General features: G+C 33.0%; 1 protein-coding gene across 16 annotated transcripts in view; it reads left to right on the top strand.

Moving 5' to 3' along the window:
- The window catches only part of ADGRL2 (adhesion G protein-coupled receptor L2), a 199,088-nt gene that overhangs the window by 161,969 nt on the left and 11,991 nt on the right, over window positions 1-25,128 (top strand). For all 16 annotated transcript variants that reach the window (XM_070786237.1, XM_070786239.1, XM_070786240.1 and 13 more), the window contains 7 exons: window positions 11,154-11,279; window positions 11,534-11,739; window positions 12,817-12,990; window positions 13,915-14,124; window positions 15,015-15,235; window positions 16,563-16,629; window positions 24,617-24,708. In XM_070786237.1, coding sequence (XP_070642338.1) covers window positions 11,154-11,279; window positions 11,534-11,739; window positions 12,817-12,990; window positions 13,915-14,124; window positions 15,015-15,235; window positions 16,563-16,629; window positions 24,617-24,708 — 1,096 coding nt within the window. The remainder of the gene's footprint in view (window positions 1-11,153; window positions 11,280-11,533; window positions 11,740-12,816; window positions 12,991-13,914; window positions 14,125-15,014; window positions 15,236-16,562; window positions 16,630-24,616; window positions 24,709-25,128) is intronic.

Genomic DNA, 25,128 nt, shown 5'->3' with positions numbered 1-25,128 from the left:
TGTATGGGAAAAATAGAGATAAATCTAATTATGATACATGGATTTAGATACAAAATTTTAAATAAGTGAGTTTTTAGAAAGAGGATATTATTAAAATTGTATTTTTATTTATGAGGTTTTGAAGTGATAAATAACTTAATTTTAAGTCAAAATAATATGGCTTGCTTTGGGAGAGCAACACAAGGAAAGTGATAGTCTACCATTGCTTAGTACAAATAGAAAATAAAGGTTCTCTTTTCTGTCTAGAGCTGTTATTTCTGAGTTTAATTTATTTAGTAGTCTAATGAATTTCCTAAGATACACATTAAACAATTCTTCTCAGATGTTTTCAGGGATTTGCCTATAAGGTTAAAGGAGTGTAGACTTGATTATCTCAGAAGATAAATCATAAAAAGTATTTGAAGTGTTGTGTTGGGACCTCCATTTGTTTTTTAAATCTTTTGAAGACTATTTTAAAAGCAATGCCCCCCCGCAAAAAAAAAAAAACCCTAAAATTTCCCACTTAAGCTGCTTCCAAGAGTGCAAGAAGTTTTGATAGGCCAGGTTAATTTTTTAATTAAAGAAAGAACGTTATGCATAGATATCTCATAGTGTATATAGTACATGTTTTACCGACTTCTGAAAAATAATGCCCCGAGAGGGAAGTTTGAGGGAAAATCAGTTCAGTTCAGTTGCACAGTCGTGTCTGACTCTTTGCGACCCCATAAACTGCAGCATGCCAGGCCTCCCTGTCCATCACCAACTCCCAGAATCTACCCAGTCCATCGAGTCGGTGATGCCATCCAACCATCTCATCTTCTGTCGTCCCCTTCTCCTCCTGCCCTCAATCCTTCCCAGCATCAGGGTCTTTTCAAATGAGTCAGTTCTTCACATCAGGTGGCCATAGTATTGGAGTTTCAGCTTCAACATAAGTCCTTCCAATGAACACCCAGGACTGATCTCCTTTAGGATGGACTGGGTGGATCTCCTTGCAGTCCAAGGGACTCTAAAGAGTCTTTTCCAACACCACAGTTCAAAAGCATCAATTCTTCGGCACTCAGCTTTCTTTATAGTCCAACTCTCACATCCATAGATGACCACTGGAAAAACCGTGGCCTTGACTAGACAGAACTTTGTTGACAAAGTAATGTCTCTGTTTTTTAATATGATATCTAGGTTGTTCATAACTTTCCTTCCAAGGAGTAAGCGTCTTTTAATTTCATGGCTGCAATCACCATCTACAGTGATTTTGGAGCTCAAAAAAATAAGTCAGCCACTGTTTCCACTGTCTCCCCATCTATTTGCCATGAAGTGATGGAACCGGATCCCATGATCTTAGTTTTTTGAATGTTGAGTTTTAAACCAACTTTTTCACTCTCCTCTTTCATTTTCATCCAGAGGCTCTTTAGTTCTTCTTCACTTTCTATCATAAGGGTGGTGTCATCTGCATATCTGAGGTTATTGATATTTCTCCTGGCAATCTTGATTCTAGCTTATGCTTCTTCCAGCCCAGTGTTTCTCATGATGTACTCTGCATATAAGTTAAATAAGCAGGGTGACAATATACAGCCTTGATGTACTCCTTTTCCTATTTGGAACCAGTCTGTTGTTCCATGTCCAGTTCTAACTGTTGCTTCCTGACCTGCATACAGATTTCTCAAGATGCAAATCAGGTGGTCTGGTATTCCCATCTCTTTCAGGATTTTCCACAGTTTATTGTGATACACACAGTCAGAGGCTTGGGCATAGTCAATAAAGCAGAAATAGATGTTTTGCTGGAACTCTCTTGCTTTTTCGATGAACCAGCGGGTTTTGGCAATATGATCTCTGGTTCCTCTGCCTTTTCTAAAACCAATTTGAACATCCAGAAGTTCACGGTTCATGTATTGCTGAAACTTGGCCTAGAGAATTTTGAGCATTACTTTACTAGCATGTGCTGCTGCTGCTGCTAAGTCGCTTCAGTTGTGTCTGACTCTGTGCGACCCCATAGACGGCAGCCCACCAGGCTCCCCCGTCCCTGGGATTCTCCAGGCAAGAACACTGGAGTGTGTTGCCATTTCCTTCTCCAATGCATGAAAGTAAAGAGTGAAAGTGAAGTCGCTCAGTCGTGTCTGACTCTTAGCAACCCCATGGACTGCAGCCTACCAGGCTCCTCCGTCCATGGGATTTTCCAGGCAAGAGTACTGGAGTGGGGTGCCATTGAGATGAGTGCCATTGTGCGGTAGTTTGAGCATTCTTTGGCTTTGCCTTTCTTTGGGATTGGAAAGAAAACTGACCTTTTCCAGTCCTGTGGTCACTACTGAGTTTTCCACATTTGCTGGCATATTGAGTGCAGCACTTTCAGCTCATCATCTTTTAGGATTTGAAATAGCTCAACTGGAATTCCATCACCCCCACTAGCTTTGTTGGTAGTGATGCTTCCTAAGGCCCGCTTGACTTCACATTCCAGGATGTTTGGCATTAGGTGAGTGTGAGTGATCACAACATCGTGATTATTTGGGTCGTGAAGATCTTTTTTGTACAGTTCTTTATATTCTTGCCACCTCTTCTGCTTCTGTTATGTCCCTACCATTTCTGTCCTTTATTGAGCCCATCTTTGCATGAAATATTCCCTTGGTATCTGATTTTCTTGAAGAGATCTCTAATCCTTCCCATTCTATTGTTTTCCTCTATTTCTTTGCATTGATTGCTGAGGTAGGCTTTCTTATCTCTCCTTGCTCTTCTTTGGAACTCTGCATTCGAATGGGTATATCTGTCCTTTACTCCTTTGCTTTTCACTTCTCTTCTTTCACAGCTATTTGTAAGGCGTCCTCAGCCATTTTGCTTTTTTTGCATTTCTTTTTCTTGGGGATGGTCTTGATTTCTGTCTCCTGTACAGTGTCATGAACCTCCGTCCATAGTTCATCAGGCACTGTCTATCAGATCTAGTTCCTTAAATCTATTTCTCACTTCCACTGTATAGTCATAAGGGATTTGATTTAGGTGAAATAGATGCCTGTATGTGTATGGCTGAGTCTCTTCTCTGTTCATCCAAAACCATCACAACATTGTTAATCAGCTATACCTCAATACAAAAAAATAAGGTCCTGATCTTAATGTATTCATCTATTGATTACCCAAGAATTAATGCTATGAAGATCATTTTACATATTCCAATATATTCCTATACCTTTTATTTCATATTTTGTGAAAAATATCACCCATAATTTAATGACATTCAAGATTCAACTTTTTCCTAGGAGTTGTTCTCTTTTTAGATATGAGGACTAAAATATCCCATTATCCTTTTATGTCTTCATTCTATGTTCTTATCTAAATTTATAGTGTGGCTACAGTATCTTTGTTTATTAAGACAATTTGATTCTCCTCCTTAGTGGTTTTTCCTTGAATCCCTATTTTCACTTGATTATATGATTTACCCTTATACATGACCTCATAAAATGGTAAAATTATATGTTATAATTATATCTGAGTATAGCTTTTTTAAATCCACTTTGAGGTATACTTTATATACAATAAAAGCAACTGTTTTAAGTGTACTTTTTGATGAGTGTTGACAAATGTACACCCATTTAACCAACTGCTTGGTCAATATTTCAACTACCTCAAAAGGGTCCTTTATAGTCTTGGATAGTTTTTTTTCATATTCCCAGCCCCAAGCAACCACTGATCTGTTTTATGTCACTATAATTTTGCTTTCTCTAGACCTTCAGTTGATGGAATCATAAACTATATGCTCCTTTTGATCTTGCTTCTTTTACACAGTATAATGTTACTGAGATTCATGTGTTTTGGTGCCAGCATCAGTAATTAAATCATTCTTATTGCTGAATTTCCATTTTAAGGACACAACCCTATTTTTGTATCTACTCATTTGGTTGGTCATACATTTAGGTTGTTCCCAGTTTTTGACTATTACTAGTCAAGTTGTTATTTTCCCAAGTGGTTGTACCCTTTTATATTCCTAGCAACAATTAGAGTTTTAGTTGCCTCACATTCTCACCAGCATTTACAATTGTGTTTTCAAATGTCTTTTTCATTTAAGCCATTTTAGTGGTTTGTAATGGAATCTCATTTTGGTTTTACTTTTCATATATAAGGTTGCTAAGTTACATTTTACTGAAAACTGTTTGAACTTTTCTTGTGCTTTTTGGCTATTCATATATCTTTTTGTAAAGTATCTGCTTATATATTTTGCCCATTTTAGTTGTTTGTCTTATCATTGGATTGTAGAAAGTGAAAGTGAAAGAAAGTGAAATCACTCAGTCGTGTCTGACTCTTTGCGACTCCATGGACTATAGCCTACCAGGATCCTCCATCTATGAGATTTTCCAGGCAAGAGTACTGGAGTGGGTTCCCATTTCCTTTCACAGGGGATCTTCCCAACCCTGGGATCAAACCCAATTCTCCCACATTGTAGGCAGATGTTTTACTATTAGGATTATTTATATATTTCTGAAACAAATCTTTTGTCAATCTATGTATATGCTGAGTGATTTCCCTTAGTATGTGACTTTCCGTTCTATTTTCTTAATGATATCCTGAGAGAAGGAAAAGTTTTTAATTTTGATAAAAACTCCTCATTACCCAGCTTCAACAACATCTAGCTAATCTGGTTTCACTTATTCCCTCACCATTGTATTATTAAAGCAAACCCTAATATTACATTATTACTATAAATTATTTAATATGTATCTTAGACTTTAAGAAAAAAGAGCATAAGCCATTGCCATACTTTAAAAAATTAAAAAAAAAATTGGTGCACATGATAAAAAAGAGATTTCAATTATTTAATTTTTGGAAATTTGTTAGTTCCTAGTTTGTTTATGGAGAAGGCAATGGCACCCCACTCCAGTAGTCTTGCCTGGAAAATCCCATGGACAGCAGAGCCTGGTAGGCTGCAGTCCATGGGGTCGGTAAGAGTCAGACACAACTGAGTGACTTCACTTTCACTTTTCACTTTCATGCATTGGAGAAGGAAATGGCCACCCACTCCAGTGTTCTTGCCTGGAGAATCCCAAGGATAGGGGAGCCTGGTGGGCTTCCGTCTATTGGATCACACAGAGTCAGACATGACTGAAGTGTCTTAGCAGCAGCAGCAGCAGCAGTTTGTTTAACCAGTACACAGACAAGTTCATCTACATCTGACTGATGCATTGCTCCTATAGGAGAGAAAAAAATTTTCCTTCTACTTTCTAGGTTCTTTGGCTCATCTAATAACCTCCAATTTAAATTCCACTCTACCTGTCCCTCCCCACCGATAATTTTCTTTGCCTCTTATGAAAAGAAACACATACTTGATTGTCTTTCTTTATGATCTTAAGATTGATTAGGTGGTTTAGTTATTATCAGCCTACTCCAGCATTATAAAATTTCCTATAGTTTATTGTCTCAGTGTGCTTAGCAGCCAACTTGATTGTATATATCAATTTAAGCCTAGTTATATTGTGGTAACAAAAACCCTGAGTCACAGCAGCTCTAAACAATAAAGTTTATAACTCCTGAGTCCATGTCACCTGAGCCTCAACTTTGCTCTGCTCCGTACCATCTACTGCATGTTCGTTTTACCCTGGGACTCAAGCTAGTGGAACTTGGTACAATGCTGGTCGGCTGCCAGAGGTCCTAGATTTTCCTATACACTCTCTTACTTTTCTTCCCCTTTCCACTCACTGCAGCCACTACTCAGAAATGAATTTGACAAATATAAGGAGACATAACTATATTAAAATCCCATCAACAGCACTGGCTCCAAGTAGTTCTCCTACGGATCAAGTGTATTCACTTTTAGGACATATGTTGAACAAAGCATATATTATTTGAAGTATGCAAGAGTATAGAGAAGATCATAAACATCTGTGTACCAGCCACCCACTGAGCCACATCGTAGCATTTCACCATATTTACTTCAAGTTTGGGGGAAAGAAATAGGTATATATAATTTAGAAATCCTCTGGGCCCCTCCTTCCTAATCAGATTAAGAAGGGGGTAGCCATCATTCTTGTAAGCATTAGTAAATTTTATTTATTTACTTATGCTTTACAGGTATGTGTGTTTAGCAACTACTTTTCATATTTTAGGGCTTCCCTGATAGCTCCGTTGGTAAATAATCCACCTGTAATGCAGGAGACCCTGGTTTAATTCCTGGGTTGGGAAAATCCCCTGGAGAAGGGAAAGGCTACCCACTCCAGTATTCTGGCCTGGAGAGTGCCAAGGGGTCGCAAAGAGTCAGACACAACTGAGTGACTTTCACTTCACTTTCATATTTTAACATTAATGATTTCACACTAAATATAACGGTACATTTTTCATATTTATGCCCATTGATATGTGCATCTCTTCTTCATTCATTTGTCCTAAGAATGCACAGTTATTTAACTATGCCTGTGATAGATATTTTAGTAGCTTATGCTTCTTGATGATATTAGAAAAACTGAGGGGAAAGTTTTTTTTATGTCTCTTACTCATACTTTATACCTTTCTAGATACATATGCACACACACACATACACGCACACACACAAACCTGGAAATAGTTTTGGAGTGATAGAGCATACCCATGTTTAACTTTACTAAATACTGCCAAATTGCTTTCTACTGCTTTACCAATTTTACACTCTTATCAGTAATATCACTGTTCCCTACCACTCTCTGCCAAAGTTCTATTATTGATATAAATTTTGTCATTCTAATAGACCTGAATTGATCACATATTTTAATTTGCAGTTCCCTGATTACTTAATGCATTTATTTGGGTATTTTAATTTTTTCTCCTGTGAATATGTTCTCCACATTTTTTCCTGTTTATTTCTTTCTCTCTAGGTAATGCATTCTGGAACATTCTGGAAACTAATTCTTTGAAGATTACTTTGCAAATATTTATTTTATCTGTGTCTTCTCTTTTTTACTTTGCATATTAATATTTTGTTTTACAGAATAATAAAATCAAATTATGAGTTTCTTCTTTTAAGATTGATACTTTTTTTAAATTTTTTTAATTATTGTTATTTTTTTACTTTACAATATTGTATTGGTTTTGCCATACATCAACATGCATCCGCCATGGGTGTACCTGTGTTCCCCATCCTGAACCCCCCTCCCACCTCCCTTAATTTGTTGATACTTTTGAAATCTTGCTTAAAAATACAGTGTGTTTTTTCTTTTGGTTTCCTGACCAAGAAATTTTTCTCTGCTTTGTAGTGATAAAGATTTTATACTTTATTTAGAAATGAAAAAGCTTTGCCTTTTTGCGTTCATGTTTTTAATCCAACCTGAAGTTTATTTTATTGATGATACTAGTGAGGGAACTAATTTTATTTTTTTCCGTATGGATAATCAGTTGTTTCAGCACTTCCAAAACATAATCCATTCCTTTCCCCAATGGTTTGTCAAGGTATCTCTGTCGTATATCAAGTTTCTGTACGTGTTGGGAGTGTCTGTTTTACGTTCTTGTTTTTTTTTTTTTTAGTAATATTAATATCTGGTGAGTTCTTTCAACCCTGCTCCTTGAGGAATCGAATTCCTCTTAGCTGCTTTTTGGCATGTCTCTTCCATGTGCATTTTAAAATCAGCCTGTCAAGTTCCACATACTCAAAAATTTTTTGTTGGAGTTTTTATTAGAATTATACTGAGTTTGTAGGTAGACTTTGAAAGAAGTGTCACAGATTTATCTCTTGAGTTCTCCCAGATTGGAGAAGGATAGAATTCTCCATCTGCTGTTAGGTTTCCTAGGAAAGTTACATATTTCTCCCAAAAATGTCTTGGGACATCTAGGCTTATTTCTAGGAAATGACACTATTTCTATTGTAAATAGTATTTTAAAAAGTTATATATTCTGATTGTTTATTAGTATACAGTTGATTTTGCTGATTGCAGCTTGCTAAATTATGTTCCTTCTGATAGTATAGTTTTCCTCACATTACTGTGTAGTTGACTATATTTTCTGTAAATGATTAACAAATTGCTTTTTCCTCCTAGTCTTTGTACCTTTTTGTTATCCTTAAATTACTATCTTAGCTAGGTCTTTTATACAGTGCTAAGTAAAACTTAGTGATAGGGATCAACCTGACTTTTAAAAATATGCTTCTAGTTTTTCATCATTTTTTTCTATAGGTTGGATACTAACCCTTAACTGATAATTAAGCCTTTATCTGGGCAAGGAATTTTTGTTTTATCCTTCTCGTTTTATAAAGACTTTTTATACTACATGAATGTTGAAATTTGTTGAATTCTTTCTTTAATATTTTTCTTCTTTCTTCATTTGGCTAAAGACATTAATATGTTTTCTAATGCATTAATTTATGTATGCCTTTTTCAGTTAAACTCAATTTGTTTAAGATATACTTAACATGTATATATAATTAAATATTTTACATAGTTTAAATAAGTGAGAATATTCTGTAATTTTTCTTTTTACTGTTTTATGCATCAAGATTATATATATCTTATGAAATGAGTTGAAAAACATTTTTTTAACACATACTGGATCAGTTTGTTAAAGATTCAGTATATATTTAACCATGAGTTCATTTTCTTAAGTGATCATAAACTTGAATTTTTGTTTTAGTCAGTTTTGTTTCTAGGAAATTTCCCCTTTGTCTATCTTTATTTGTAGTATAAAGTTGATTATTGCATCTCTACTAAGATCTATAGTAATGATCCTGTTTTTGAAAATTCAAACAAATTATTTTTACTATCAACATTATTTTAAGCATTATTATATGTTAAATGAAATTAACTCTTTGTTCATATATATTTGGGATATTTCATGAAAGCTTAAAAGATTTCCGACTACTCTGTCTTGTCTTGTTTTAAGAATAATTAATAATTGAGAACCCCTTTCAGTGTGAAGAAGAGGGAGGTATATTTTTGATGTATATTTTTATCATTCATCTTGTCTCCTTCAAATCATTACCCACACACATGGAAGTGATCATCTACATACCCACCTGCTTAATCTTTCTAAGCAAAGTATCTCAACCAGCTTCTGCAGCAGGTAGAATTCTAAGAGTTATAGGTCTGTCGTTATAAACTTATATTTCAGGTGCTTGATATGTGGCCTCATAGCTTATAAAAATCTCTGTAATGTTATGATTTCATATTTATAGTTGAATCTGTAAGTATTTTACAAACGAAAGTTGAGAAAGATTTAAAAAAAAATAGCATCCAAGAGTTATTCTTTAATGGTATGAGTTTGTTTTCCTCAAAGGCAAAGAGTGAATTCATTACTCACGTTCATGCACACATTAACTCTGTGTGTATGTGCATGTGCTTGTGTATGCACATACAAACATATGTATACGTGTTATCTAAGTACAGAAATAGCTATTCAAGGATATATGCCATCAGAGAGGGTAAAATTTAGAGAAAAGTATGTGGACTGTATTTAGTGAATTATGTGTTACTTTTAAAAATTCAAATACCTGAAATGAAAATTTTTCCATCCACTTCCTCTCATTTCATCAGTAAATGGCACATTCTAAGTACTAATATGAAATAGTTTACTCTAGTATAAACAATAATATTTTTTCATTCTTTTTTAATGAAAGTATGCTGATATAAAGTATTTATAATCTTTATTGGATTTATAGTAGACACATTTATGTTGAGACTATTACTATTTTATTTTTTAAACAGAGTTGAGCAGTATTTTTTAAACAGTCTTGCTGATCATATAAATGTTCTTAATGTTTCTTTATTGACTTGACTTCATTTCCTAACATGTTTCCTTATGTTCCTACCTCATTAGAATTTGTGAACTTTGGATCGTACTGCAATGGTTTGCAAACTTTTTCTATAAAAATCCAAGTAGTACACATTTTAAGCTTTGCAGGCCATGTGGCCTAAGCTGCAAATACTTAACTGCCATAGACAATATGTTAATAGATAATTGAGGCTGTGTCCCAGTAAAACATTATTTACCCAAACAAGTGGCAGACCAGATTGCCCGACTTGAGTATGTAAAAATTGATCAGTACTAGTGAGAATTAATGGGAAGTTTGAACATAATGCCAGACGTAGACGTTTTCTCATCAATAATGCTATGCTGGGCAACTACTTTTAGAAATTATCAAAAACTTATTACTGCAAAATTGACCTATGTAATCTTATGTATTAAAATACATTATGTAGCAATACATAGAAATAGATACCTACATGCAGTAGAGGTATTCAAATTTTATACTTCATATTGTGTTTTACCATTACCAAGTAATGGTCATTGAAAATTACTTTAACATAGAGCCAAAAAATAATTTTGAAATATTTTTGTTTAACATGATTTCAGTGAAACTTTGATCAGTTCAGTTTAGTTCAGTTCAGTCACTCAGTCGTGTCTGACTCTTTGTGACCCCATGAACAGCAGCACACCAGGCCTCCCTGTCCATCACCAACTCCCAGAGTTCACTGAAACTCATGTGCATCAAGTTGATGACGCCATCCAACCATCTCATCCTCTGTTGTCCCCTTCTCCTCCTGCCCTCCATCCTTCCCAGCATCAGGGTCTTTTCCAATGAGTCAGCTTTTCGCATCAGGTACCCAAAGTATTGGAGCTTCAGCCTCACCATCAGTCCTTCCAGTGAACACCCAGGACTGATCTCCTTGAGGATGGACTGAGTGGATCTCCTTGCAGTCCAAGGGACTCTCAAGAGTCTTCTCCAACACCACAGTTCAAAAGCATCAATTCTTCGGCACTCAGCTTTCTTTATAGTCCAACTCTCACATCCATACATGACCACTGGAAAAACCATAGCCTTGACTAGACGGACTTTTGTTGACAAAGTAATGTCTCTGCTTTTTAATATGCTGTCTAGGTTGTTCATAACTTTCCTTCCAAGGAGTAAGCGTCTTTTAATTTCATTGCTGGAATTGAAATTTTGATAGTTGTGTGCTGTAAATCAGACACTTCATATTCATAGGCCAAAAGACTAGAATTAGTTGACAAAAGATAAGTAAAACTCTAAAGAAAATTTTAAAACGATTATACCAAAATTTTTAAAGTAGTAAAATTTAAGACCTCTTAGAATAATTTAGTTGTTTGTTCATAATTTTGTTGTAATTGAACACTGAAGTTTTTAGAATAGTAAAAATAGAATAATGGTTTCTGTGCAATTTGCCTTTTTGTCGGTGAATATAAAGAATGCCCCTTTGTTCCCCTCCTTTATCTTTTACCTCATCCAGTTCTGGAAGTTGCAGTACTCAGTACAGAAGGACAGGTCCAAGACTTTAAATTTCCTCTGGGCATCAAAGGAGCGGGCAGCTCAATCCAACTCTCTGCAAATACTGTTAAACAGAACAGCAGGAATGGTAAGATGGAGCAAAGTCTTTTAAAAATTGATAGGTTTTTTTGTTCAGTTAAACCTGTTAATTCTAAAGTGCTGAGTACTTGACTCCAATACGGTTTAACATTTAAAAGCAGATTTAAAATAACATCTACTCTTTCCCAGTAAACTTAATCTGAATAAAGATTTCATAAGGATTTCATTTTGTTATTTACTGTGTCTTATCTTATTCATAAGCATATTTTCTGTAAAGACATATGACTGTTTTTACCTTCCTAGGTCTTGCAAAGTTGGTGTTCATCATTTACCGGAGTTTGGGACAGTTCCTTAGTACCGAAAATGCAACCATAAAACTGGGTGCTGACTTTATTGGTCGAAATAGCACCATTGCAGTGAATTCTCACGTCATTTCAGTTTCAATCAATAAAGAATCCAGCCGAGTATACTTGACAGATCCTGTGCTTTTTACCCTACCACACATTGATGTAAGTTATGTATGCTAATGAAGTAGTGGAAGGTTATAAAACCAGTGAGGAAGGAAAGCAAAACTGACATGCTGTGGATTGAGAGAAGGGGAATGGAGAAGTGGCAGAGAGGAAAGAAAAGACTTCCTATTTGAGTTTCTAATCTTGGACAGGTCAGAGACACAAGTTTATTTAAGTCTGCGAACATAAAATTAAATGAGGCTGGTTCAGTGATTATTAGAATTTAAGTGTATTCTTAATGAAAGCTAATTCAGTAATCAACAGGAAAATGTAAATACCTGTAATTTGTTTTAGAATGAAAATTAACCCTTACCTTACCAGCATGATAACAGAGTTCTAGGACTCTGCCTTTTTCATGTGGCAGATCTTTTTGGTTTGTTTTACTGATCATATTAACAGAATCATTATCAAGCATTGTGTTTTTAACAATATAGAATTGAAGAGATGTGATTCCTCTGCTATACCTTAGAACGTAAGTTAGTAAATAATTGCACTGTGTTGGAAGACTGACTGCTGAATTTGGCTGTAGTTATAGTAGAGTGAATAAGTGGGCATAGATAGCCATGTAAATCTCCAGAACTGGCAAAGTTCAATACATTTGTGTGGCTATTTTCTTCTCATATTTTCTGTAGTTTGCTTCACTCTCTATAGAGCCTTGACATACTAACTATAGGATTTGAGTCATCTCTATTGTGTCCCTTAGAACAAAAATGGGCCCAAAACAAGATGGATTTTTAAACACTTGGTCCTTATAGAATTTATCAGAGCAACTTTTGTCAGAAAAGAAAAAATGATTCTGATTACCATCAGTATGTAAAATCAGAAGATGGAAATTGTAATTGTGTAAAATGGGTCTTTGGTAATTTAGAGTACATTTTAGAGTGTTTCGGACTATAAAGCCCCTTTTAAGTTAGGTATCTGCCTTGTATAACATAGTCTACAATTTTGCTGATGAAAAACTTTATAGTCCGAAACATGCAAAGTTTAATCTAAATTACCTTTTACACATATTAAACAATTGCTATTGCCATCTTAGAGTATAAAATCCTAATTTTATCTTGTCATTTTATTTCCCAGCCTGACAATTATTTCAATGCAAACTGCTCCTTCTGGAACTACTCAGAGAGAACTATGATGGGATATTGGTCTACCCAGGGCTGCAAGCTGGTTGACACTAATAAAACTCGTACGACGTGTGCATGCAGCCACCTAACCAATTTTGCAATTCTCATGGCCCACAGGGAAATTGCAGTAAGTATTTGCACTTCTAATTAGTAGCAGAGAAAAACCTCAGAGATTCAAAACAGCTTGTGTAATTGTCCCTTCTTTGGGTGCTTATCGTAACTAAAAAGCAAACAAAGTAATGTGGATTTCTAATTGTTTCTCCACTGTCCATATATTTTAAGCAGTTTCGACACTGTATTGTTACTTCTCAAAATCATGTACTTCATAGACTTGTTCTCAGTTTTTCTCCTGTGGTCTGGTGTTAAGCAGAGGCGTCAGGGATTTAAAAAGCTAACAGCAACAATAGATTATAAAAAAGAGACAGAGGGTTCTAAATATTAACCTCCCCTCCCCATCTTAAATGTTTGAATCTCATTTCAAAACTTTTCTATAAGTTCCCAAGCACTTTGCACACTCTGTAAGACTGCAAATTTCAAAAGATCAGAAAGATTTCTGGGATATTTTATAATTCATTTCTTCTTCTGATTAAGAGAACAATAGCCAGAAGATAAAAATATTTTAAGAACTACAGCATGAAAACTCTCAGATCTACTATATACTTAACTCTTAGTAATTAAAATCTCAAGGAGAAAATTAAAACTTAAAATTTGACTTTTTAGTCTGGAAATTCAATAAAATGCCAATTATTTTTAAATAACTAAGTGGTCTTTATTATAAAATGTTTTCTGTGTTTATGTAAGTAATAATTTCAGTCGTTTTCTAAGTAGAATCTTCTACTTTCATAGATCATTCTTTGAATATAAAAATCAGTAAGATAATATTGGAACTATTACATGATTGAAAAAATTTGTTTTAGCATTGAGCCCCATTTGAACACACATGAATATTCAGAGTTTAGGTAAAAGATGAACTCTCACACGTGTAACTCATATTTATTTAATGTAACATAGGAATACTAAAGTCCCTCATATTTATTTTTTTTATTTTCAGTACAAAGATGGAGTTCACGAATTACTCCTTACAGTCATCACCTGGGTGGGAATTGTCATTTCCCTTGTTTGTCTGGCTATCTGCATCTTCACTTTCTGCTTTTTCCGTGGTCTACAGAGTGACCGTAATACCATTCACAAGAACCTTTGTATCAACCTTTTTATTGCTGAATTTATTTTCCTAATAGGCATTGATAAGACAAAATACATGGTAAGTACGCCTTCCATTTGTTGACCTTGGATCTCTGAAAATTATTATTATAACAAGTTATCCACATATGCTGCTATTAATATTTGACCTTATAACTTATAGTAACTTATAACTTATAATATAGTTGACATGGCAATACCTAAGGATAATTTGTAATAAAAGACAACCCAATCATCATTAAGTAATATTGTGGGTTAATTCATTTCTTATGTTAAGGTACAGTTGCATTTTTCTGGGTTTTAATAAAACACATAATTTGAGTCAAAGAATGCTGGGGACACTAAAAAGAAAAGATATTAAATTTTTCATTTTGTTTACCTAGTCATTCTGACCAGATCATTTCCTCATAATCTGAGCAATTTATTCTTTATCATGAGGTCTCAATGTAAGAAAGATAACTTAGTTAATGCTTTACACTACAGAATGAATTTGAGAATGCTCCACATATGACAGGAAAATGATGTTAACTAATTAGAGCTAGTATATTTACCATTAAAGCAAAATTTTTAAAATTCTGTAATAGAAAAAAATAGAACTTATGTTTTTGGAAACAGTTTTTGTAAAGATTTTTAAAACAAATTATCTACAAATAGAATCAGATTTTAAAATATGTAATTCTAGAAGAGAAATTAATGTTTTCTTATTTGCATTTAGTTTTACTAAAAATATAAATGTCTTATAGTGATGATATTTTTAGCACACCTACCATTACACTTCAAAAGCATTGAGTCATATTTAGCAGTATTTTCACTTATTAAAAGGTTTTTAAGAAGCAGTCATTTAAATAATGATGTATCTTATAGGCATTATCAGTGAATACTGTATAGTTTTGGAGTGGGTTGTTTGTATTCACATGTTCCCTTTTGGGTTTTTGCTTCTTTCCTTTATAGATTGCATGCCCAATATTTGCAGGACTGTTACACTTTTTCTTTTTGGCTGCTTTTGCTTGGATGTGTCTAGAAGGTGTACAGCTCTACCTAATGTTAGTTGAAGTCTTTGAAAGTGAATATTCAAGAAAGAAATACTACTATGTTGCCGGTTACTTGTTTCCTGCCACAGTGGTTGGAGTTTCAGCTGCTATTGACTATAAGAGCTATGGAACAGAAAAAGCGTAAGTAATTGCAAGTGACCTGAGTGTTTTTCAAGTGAATAATTTTTTTAAAGCCTGTTAGCTGTCAGTGAGGGTCCCTGACAGACTAAAATAGCATCTGAAAGCTTTATTGGTAAGAGAATGGGCATGCCGTGCACAAATTACAATCAAGTCTTTTGTAATTTTCTAGGTTCAGAGGATTTGTACTCTGGTGAGGCAGATTCTAAATTATGGACTTTCTTTTTAACACAAAAGATTGACCTGAAACAAATTGAAAAAGTAAATAACTTTTTAGCCTTAGAAAGATATTAAGCAAAAAATTCTTGTGAACTTAAAGCATCTGACAGGTTTAACTACTGAGTTTTTAAGCTAATGCTTCATTAGCTCTCTTTGTGCAGCCGACCCTCTAGCTAACTCTTGTTTTGAATTGTGACAGTACCACATTCCATCCCATATGTTTTACTTTGATAATATTTTATCAGGCAGTTTGAAAGGATTAAAATAAGTGACTGTCATTCATTTATTAAAAAAAATACAGATATTTATGGAAAGTGACAGAAGGTAGACATAGCCATGTTTCTAAGGATTTTGTTTGCTAGAGGCATGAATTTGCCTTCCAATTCTGTTTATTTTTTCCTTTGATAAAATTAGTTATATAAAGATTCTTTGGACTAAAGAAAGCTTTTTGACTACACAGATGATGAAAGACAAAAGAAATTCGTTGGGGATTCAATGTTATATGAAGAATGAACTACTAAGTAAAGTCTGTCTTAATAAGTTTATGCATCATTTACTCTAATGATGTATGAATTCTGTGCTTGGATTTTTTTCCCCTAGTATACATCCATTCCCAATTGAGGTGTTATATTTGTGATACACTGTTTTACAACAAACATTACATCTGAACACTTATTTTATTTTATTTTATTTTTTTTTTATCCTTTGTGTGCCATAGGGTGAAACATTTTAGCTCAGTTGTAGATCTGAAAGGCAAATTTTGAAGATAAGAACTTTAGAACAATGAGACAATTTGGAATGCTGAGTTTCAAGTTTTTCTTAGTAAACTTAGAGGTTTTAACATTTCAGGATTAGGGTGGGAGTTATTGTTTCCCCAACACAATTATGTATGTCTTTATCAGATTTAAAACCTGAAATGAAGAACAGTAGTTTGAGGTAAATAATTACTACTCTTTAAGTCAGAGACAACTCAGTTATTAAAATTGTTCTTGTCCATGATAAATTAATTTTTAAAGGCAATTGTAAAGATAGTTTTGCTTGTTAGATTTTTAAAATTCTGTCTTACTTGTGATTTGAGGATCCACTTAATGTTCTTTTCTTTTCATAATAGTTGCTGGCTTCATGTTGATAACTATTTTATATGGAGTTTCATTGGACCTGTTACCTTCATTATTCTGGTAAGCAGACTCTGCTTTGCTTTCCTTTTTATTCTTGCCTTTTTAGCTGTACAATGGAAGTAGGGATAATTTGTTTTACTGTTTATTTGTCTATACATGCAAAGATTTTTTCAACACGTCTAGCTTACAAAATAAAATAATGTAGTATATTTTACCTATGATATAGTTATTGAGAGTTTATATACGTGCTAATTAGTACTATTTCTGAAACCCTCTTTCTTTTAAGAAGTACTTTTTTCTTCATTTGTAATTTAGTTTGCAGAAATGTGGTGTCATAATCTAATATATGTATACATGTAAGTGTATATATAAAAGCCATGTTAAGATTGTATGAGTTGAAAGTAGTTTGAGAATTAGAAAGGGATAATACGTGTAGCATATTCTGTTTTTGACTAGTGGAGTTTTTTACTAAGAGGTTTAGTTTAGGTAATTATGTCTTCAGAATCTATAGTATTAGCTCTGCACCAAGCCTGTATAGCATTTATGAATTAAATAAATGTTTTATAGAAGTAAAAGAAAATTAGGTTAATGTTTATCATAATTTCTACATAGTAATTTAGTACTTTTAAATAAATTCCACACCCAGATTCTTTTTAAGAGACGAAACAGTTTTTTTTTTAAGCTTAGAGTAATAAAATAATATTAAATAAATTTTAAATTCATTAGAAATAAAATTATTTTTCTGAGACTTAAAATACCAAATGCACATATTGGTTTCTAAGAAATTTAGTTTTAAAATAAATTTAATACAACTTAAGTAAATTAAGACATTAAGATTTCTTTACTTAAATTATCGCTAATCAAATATTTGAAATATATTTGAAATTTTTATAAAAGCTAAAATATTTGGATTTCAGCATTTCAAAGCTGTTCACTCAGTTTTAACATCATGCTGTTACAAATAATGGTTTCTGACTATTGTAAGATTGAAAATGAGGCATAATCAACTTTATATATCACCTATGTCTTTTTATTTCTATTGTTTTTTCTATAAAAAATGACACAGTAAGCTTATTAAGATATTTCCTATGGTTAGTAGTATCATAATTATAGTTACTAGTATTTTAATAAATTAAGAAAAAATTTTAGTAGTTCAAGGACACTTAAAACTATCTCAAGTGTATATACTTTTGTCATTAAAATGAATTATTTTATACAGTTACTTATAAAAGTAAAATGAAAATTTGAGATGAATGCCTGTAGGAAGCACACCAGTAAAACACTCCCAAGTGTTCCTTGGAAAGTTGATTTCTCATCAGAGTTATTCAATCGAGATGATTGCCCCAGTGTTTGTTCTTGGTTTACTTAAGTTAACACAGCCTGAGCCTATCTTGATTTCAATGACAAACAGCTGAGTTAAAAAGGTATGGTTCTCAAAGACACAGGCTTCTTTTTTCCCTGAACTCTTGGCCAAACATTGATACCTTGAAAATTGTAAAGACCATTGTAGGGATATTTGATCTATATGTCTGTCTTACTGCAGTTTTTCTTTATTTTTCTTTTTTTTATACAGAAGATAAATACTGACTTTAGAATGTTAAAAATCCTTTCACTTGGCAAAAGGAGTTAATGTTCATTTATCCTCAGCTTCCAGCAAGAAAAGAAATAAAGGATGTTTTATTATGTTGCCCATTTATAGTGAGAGCCTACTATTATTTTATAGCCTTGTCCTTATTATCTTCTACCAAATCATTTATATTGAGATGTGAAGGGCTTTGGGGAACAGTGTTCTCAACTTAAAAAACAAAACAAAACAGCAGGTTGCAATCACAGTACAGATCCTTGGAGTAATTCTCCTTCAATTGCTTTGCCCTCTAATCGTCCCAACATAGAAAGACAAAGAATTGTATTGAAGTGTAAAGCATTATCTCAAATGTAACCTAAAGTGAGATATATGATTTTTCAGCACATGTTTGTTTAGTATTAATGTGTGTGTGTGTGTATATATATATGTATATGTATATATATATCCTTATGGTGATATAGATCATTTGAAATTCAGTTCAGACACAGTTTAGCAAATTACACAAAATAAATTATATTGTATACTACCCTTTTAAGGAGTAACAAAAATTACATATTGATATTCCTAGAAAGCATAGTTTTGTATTTCCAGCTTTCTGATTTGAAATCATGTAACTTTAGTAGTATTAAATAAGTGTACATTTTTAATCATTTTCAATGAAGGGAAAAAAAACATGTTATAGGAGATAAAACTTCCTACTTCTGTATTTCTATAGGATGTCTTGCCTACAGGCACTAGAGTTATTATATCTATGAGAAAAGTGCTTGTAAGTAATGAGCAGTGGGAAACCATTAGTATGCCTGAAATAGTTTAATGAAAGCTTGGATCATGACACGTCAGGAGCTGTTCTTATCATTTGGACAGCTCCATCTGCATCATTAATAATTAATTCAGTTCAGTAAGAGTTCAGCTCACACACTCATTTAGAAGTCTTCCTCCGAGAACACCTCTCTGGCTGCTAGTCCCAGGGAGAAATAGGTTTCTGCTTGGCTAACAGCAAAGATCTGGAGATACAAGTGCAGTTTTAGAGTTGCATTTGCTAGGTAGCAAAAGCTCTAGGGAGGACAAAAAGGGTCAGTACATGTGCAGTTCAGTTAGGTTACTTCAGAGTGGTGTTTCTGTTCTTCTGTCTTATCATATCCATGTCAGCATTGCAAGCTGTGGAATGAATTTTAAGCTGCTAAGCTCAGACGGATATGATTCAGTTGAGCAGGTGGATGGCTATAAAACAAACCGTGCACTTCTGTAATGTATGGTACCTTTTTCTTTCTTTAAACTTCTTTGTATTTTCATGATCATCAATGTGAGTGAGAATTAGCTAGGCTATATCATCAAGTAGTGATGAATTCTATCAGCAAATTACACTGGCAGAGTGTTTTAGCAGTAATTTATGAAATATTTTGGGGGGATAGGGAGGAGAGTATTATTTGTTATTAGAAGAGAAAATGCCCTGTTTAGTGATTTAACACTTTTTAGCTGAAATTCTTTTCAATTTGCTTTCACTCTTTCACATAGAATTCTATTAAGAGATAACTATCTACTTACCTGTGTACACACACATAGAGAGAGCAGAATTAAAATCTGATTAATTCCTGGATGAGTTGCTTCATCTCCAAACTTAATCTTCATTATGGACATTTAGGCTGGTGAATTAACATAAAACATGTAACACAACTCTTTTACTTTGTACTTACTAGAGGCTTCTACATGAATGATTACCAACATATATACCAGCTATAGACAAATCTTTATGTACATAGCTGTAACTCCATCTTTTTCATTTCTCAGTGATGCATAACACCTTTCAACTTATCCCAAAATACTATGTTTAAACTTAGTAGCATTTATGTTGGAAAGAAAAAGAACATGAGGTCAAAAAATGGTTTCATTGGACTTGAAGGGATAAGAAGAGTGGTTGGATGGTGAAGACAATTCTCATCACTTTTGCCTGCCTTCCAGTGGAGAAATCCTCATTGATGGTTGTGATTTCTTTTATTTGTTAAATGCATACGAAAGGCAGGAAAATAAATCAGAAAGAAAAAAGCGAGGAGAAAGAAATCACTTACTCTAAATAGAAAAATAAAAGGCACAAAGGTATATGGCTGGAAAGAGCCGTTTATGTCATAGGGAAAATGCTAAGACAAAAACACTCAGTATGTCATTTGAAACTAAGGTTATCAGTCTTCAAGTGACTATTTTGAACAATAGATTTTGTCAAAGATGTTTCTTTTTGCTGCTCTGTTTCTTGTTTTGATTCTCATAGTTATATTTTAAAATAACAAGAGTAGAAAAAAAATCTATTGAAATGTCTTATTATACAAAATTATGACTTATTTGAATGCATTGCCTCTTGAGAAAGATCATAGGAACAATTTTTATCAATGACACTAAAAATTAGCATTTACAGTTTTAGACACTGAAGAAAATACGAGAACTTTAAACCAAAATTTAAAAAATTTGTTTATACTATAGTAAATATTCTGTTTAATTTCAGAAAATATTTCACTCATGTATTTTGGTGATAATGTATTAAAATGTTCAATTCTTAGACAGTAGACATATTTTTTCAGAAATCATATATATTAGTGATTTTTAATGTGTTGAAGAAAAATATTTCACACTTAGCACTTTTTACTTTTATGATTCACAATAAGTCTTGCATGTCTTTTTTCATAATTTCTTAAAATAATGATAATATATCCTAATAAAGATACCATTGTCTCATTAATTGTGTATCATCATAATTCAAAGACTAAATGAGTGTCAGATTTAACTAAATTTCTTAGCAACCTGACTGCTAGTGCCTTGGCTAAATTTTTATTTTCAGTTTCTGTAAATTGGAGAATTCACAGGCACTTGTGAAAGAATCTGATACAAGAATTCTACTGTGGTTTTATGATTATTTTTCTAGGATTTTAGATTTTCTTTTTTAAATAGACTCACTTTAAAAACACCTTTTGGAAGCAATTTTAAATAAGTTAGAAACAACAGCTTTTTTCCTCACTAGGATTTTGTTGGTTTGTGTGATATTTATCTGTGTGTGCATATAACTAGCACAATCATGTTTAAGAAAACAAAGCTATTCAACATACAGTTTGGCTATTAGGAATAGCATGTGGGCATTTTAGCCATTTGCTGATTATGGATGGTTGTGTTTTGCAAAGGGAATGGAGAATTGGTTATTATGGCAAGTCCATCAAGTAGGAATCATTTGAAGAGCACACCTTCTTATGTCATTCATACAGGATTTTATGTATTAATTTTATATATTAATTAATATTATATCTTCATTTATCATCTCTTATTGATTTGTAAATTAGATTACTCTATAGAGAAGTGGAACCTTTTTAAAAAATTTACAAAACTCTTTGTATAGTTTATCTTTGTTTTGCTAGAGATTCCTAATTTTCTCAACCAGAATAAACTGATTTATTTTATTGACAAGATTGGGCCATGGAGCTAGAAGATAGTATATTGAATCTCAGCATTGACACTATATTAATTGCAGCTAAGTAGTCTTTGGTGACATACTCAACATCACAAATTTGTAAAATAATCAATTCAATGGGTTTCCCAGGTGGCACTAGTGGTAAAGAACCCCCCTGCCAGTGCGGGAGACCTAAGAAATGCAGGTTCAATCTTTGGGTCAGGAAGATCCCCTGGAGGAGGGCATGGCAATCCACTCCAATATTCTTGTCTGGAGAATCCCATAGACAGAGGAGCCTGGTGGCTGCAGTCCATAGGGTCTCACAGAGGTGGACACAACTGAAACGACTTAGCACGCACGCACTTCTGGAATAGGATTATAGGTTCTTGGTGCTGTTTCTTTTTTCCTGTAATTTTCTATATTGTCTGAACTTTATGTCTTGTGCATGTTTGCAGCTAGGACAAAACACTGAACATATATATATTAAGAAACCCTCAGTAGGGTAAGGGAAAAGAAGGGAAGATATTTTTTAAGGATTAAATGAAATATGTTTTCTGTGGCAGTTCCAAATTGATTAGTTCTATCTTAACAAGAAAAAAATGTCCTTGTATCATACTTAAGCTCTAATTTTACATAGGTACACTTCATTTTTATTTCAATTTTATTAGAAAATGAGCTAGTTCTTAAATAACTGATTTTTTTGCTTGGTTTTTCTTCACTGAAAAATATGTTTGGATGGATTCACCCCCACAATTTCACATTTTCTACTCATTTTCTTTCTATGGCATAATACTTGATACATCCATATTTTTTCACATTCACATTCTTTTCTTTCCTTGTATTAGTAGTTTTGACATGACAGTGGATAATATCTTTTCTCTCCTTAAATGTACTACTATTTTATTCCTGAGGGGGTAGTTAATATGTTTAGGAAGTAATTAGCTCCAAACTGTGGCCCTTTGTACTTTGGAAAATTATTTTAAAAAAAGTGTTAGAGTGGAGACGCAACCCTAAGTCTGTAAGTTTGTAATAAATAAATGGTTTCATCAGGACCTTCAAAAAGAAGGGTCAAAACGTTTAATTGATTTTAACTTTGAAGCTGTTAAGGCAGCCATTCTTACCTAAGAGTTGTAATCAGTTTGTTTCTTTAAATGGGTTTTGGTTTGTTTGTTTTTAGGATATGTAGAGTACTTGTTTTTAATCATTCTTAAATTGTCCTGGTTAAGGCTTACTGTTACGTAAAATAAAAAATAAAAACATGGCTGATTTTGCCTTTACAAAAATTATAGAGGTAAACTGTACCATGATTCTTTAAAAACCAAATTAAATATTTATTGTACTATCAGAAAGATGTCCCTAATTTCTCAAAGGCAAAAAATTGTGTCTTACCCACAATACAATAAGCATGTTCTTGTGTAGAGCAGTAAGGTCAATATGAAATGCAAATATGAAATGCATGATACTGTAATATCCCTGAAAATATAAGCTTTTATTTATATATGACTAACTGGACTTTATAACCTCCAGAATACAAAGCTAGAAATTTCTTTTTTTACAAAATTATTTACTTTTTTCTCTAGACCAATATTTTAAGAAATTAATTTTTAAGTGCTTTTTTAAGCAAAGAGCTTTTTTGTCTTCAAGTAATTAACATCAAACAATGGAATGCAATCTGCCAGCACTTGCAAATTATTCCCATTAACCTCATTTTAGTCCTTAAGAGGAAATTCTATATCTAAGAGAAATAACAAGGCACAGTAGGCAAAATGACTGATATACAGCTTAGATTAAAGCTTTTGCTCTTTTCCTGAATTTATTAGGAAGGACTTGGAAATTTTCTTTATTGCCTTACATCATTTTTCCTAATTATAAAATCGGAAGTAGTGATGTATGAGTAAAATAGTCTTATCATTTTATCAGATAGTTTTGTGACTCAGAAAAAATTATGTTACTGTAACAAAGTTATGTAGATTATTTAAAACTAAGGAATTGCTTTTGTCTTAACATACTTCTAAATATACCATTTGTGCTTGCACTTAATCACAATGCTCACAAAATAACCTCATTTTGTCTTTTTTAAAGTAGTATTCTCAAGTAAATAAAATGTCAAAAAAAAATCCAAGAGCAATTTAACATAGTTTTATTTTTGGAGCATAAAAGTGGAACTGCCTTCACTCCATGTAGCATTCTGCCAGGCTTCCATAGAAGCAAATGCAAATTACAGATCCCTAACTCTGCTCAGTCAAAACATACCCCTTTTTCTTCTGAAGTTCATTCAAGCTGCCTCCCCAGACTGTTCTTCCATGTCAGGTTCCATCTTCCCTAGTTAGTATTCGTTGCATAACTGAGTGTTTAGAAGGACTCGAAACAGCCTTTCTTTAGAATTTACCTACTTCCATTCAGTGTAGAGACATCAGGAAAAAAGAAATGATGTCCTTTAACACTAAAATAGCAAATACATTTATATTTTTTAAAAGTCTGTCTTAGTTTATATAACCAGGGACCATACTTCATATGTTATCTCATTTGATCCTTAACCATTACCTTACAAAAGGATTGTTCAAATATTATTTTCCTCATTTTATCAGTCAAAATCAAGAACTAGACTCTTAACTTAAGATTTAGGGTCCCAAATTCAGAGATATTTCCATTATAAACTGCATAATATAAATGCCCCTCCTAAAGAACTCACTTCATATTTTCATTAGGTGGTTTTTAGGCCCTGGGGTACCTCTATCTAAAGACACTAGGCTTTCTAATTTATTTAATCATCACCACATGATACTTATTTAATGAGGTTGCAATTTCATGTCAAATGATCTATTAAAAAATCAGTCATACATGGCCAGAAAATTTTTCATGTAGACTCAACTTGATTATTGCATAAGTAATGATAAGTAAACTAAAATTGAGTCAGTTTCTACCACATATTCATGTTTTTGATATTTAATTGCATTAACCCATTAAGTATATTGTAATGATGTATTTAACTTTTTCTCATAGTTATCTAATTCCTTCTTTATTTGTTGTAACAGCTAAATATTATCTTTCTGGTGATCACATTATGCAAAATGGTGAAGCACTCGAACACATTAAAACCAGATTCTAGCAGGTTGGAAAACATTAAGTAAGTATTTTGTATTTTAATTTTAGTGCTTGACAAACTGAGTGAAAGATATTCCCCACAGCAAATTCATGAATACCATCTTTCAACTGTAGAAATTATTCAGAATGAAATTTTACTTATCAAGGTTGAACCTCACTGTTACCATGTCACAGACATTGGTCAGAAATTAGATAATAATTTCTGTCATGATCTAGAGCCAAAAAACTGTTTTAGTGCCTTTATGAAAATTCCATAAACTAGCAATCTCATTTAAATTTAAAATGCAGTTCAAAATGATGTTCCTGTTTGCATGACTGATATGATTATATTAAGTTTGTTTTGTTAAATGACTTTTTGATTTAAGGATTCTGAGCAGTTTCTACTTCTAATCCTGTTTTCCTAAGAGAATTTGCTCCATTACTATTGTTAACTTGGAGATTA

The sequence above is a fragment of the Bos indicus genome, chromosome 3 (assembly GCF_029378745.1).
Source record: "Bos indicus isolate NIAB-ARS_2022 breed Sahiwal x Tharparkar chromosome 3, NIAB-ARS_B.indTharparkar_mat_pri_1.0, whole genome shotgun sequence".
In the NCBI taxonomy this organism is placed as follows: Eukaryota; Metazoa; Chordata; class Mammalia; order Artiodactyla; family Bovidae; genus Bos; species Bos indicus.
This window is presented reverse-complemented; position numbering and strand designations above follow the sequence as displayed.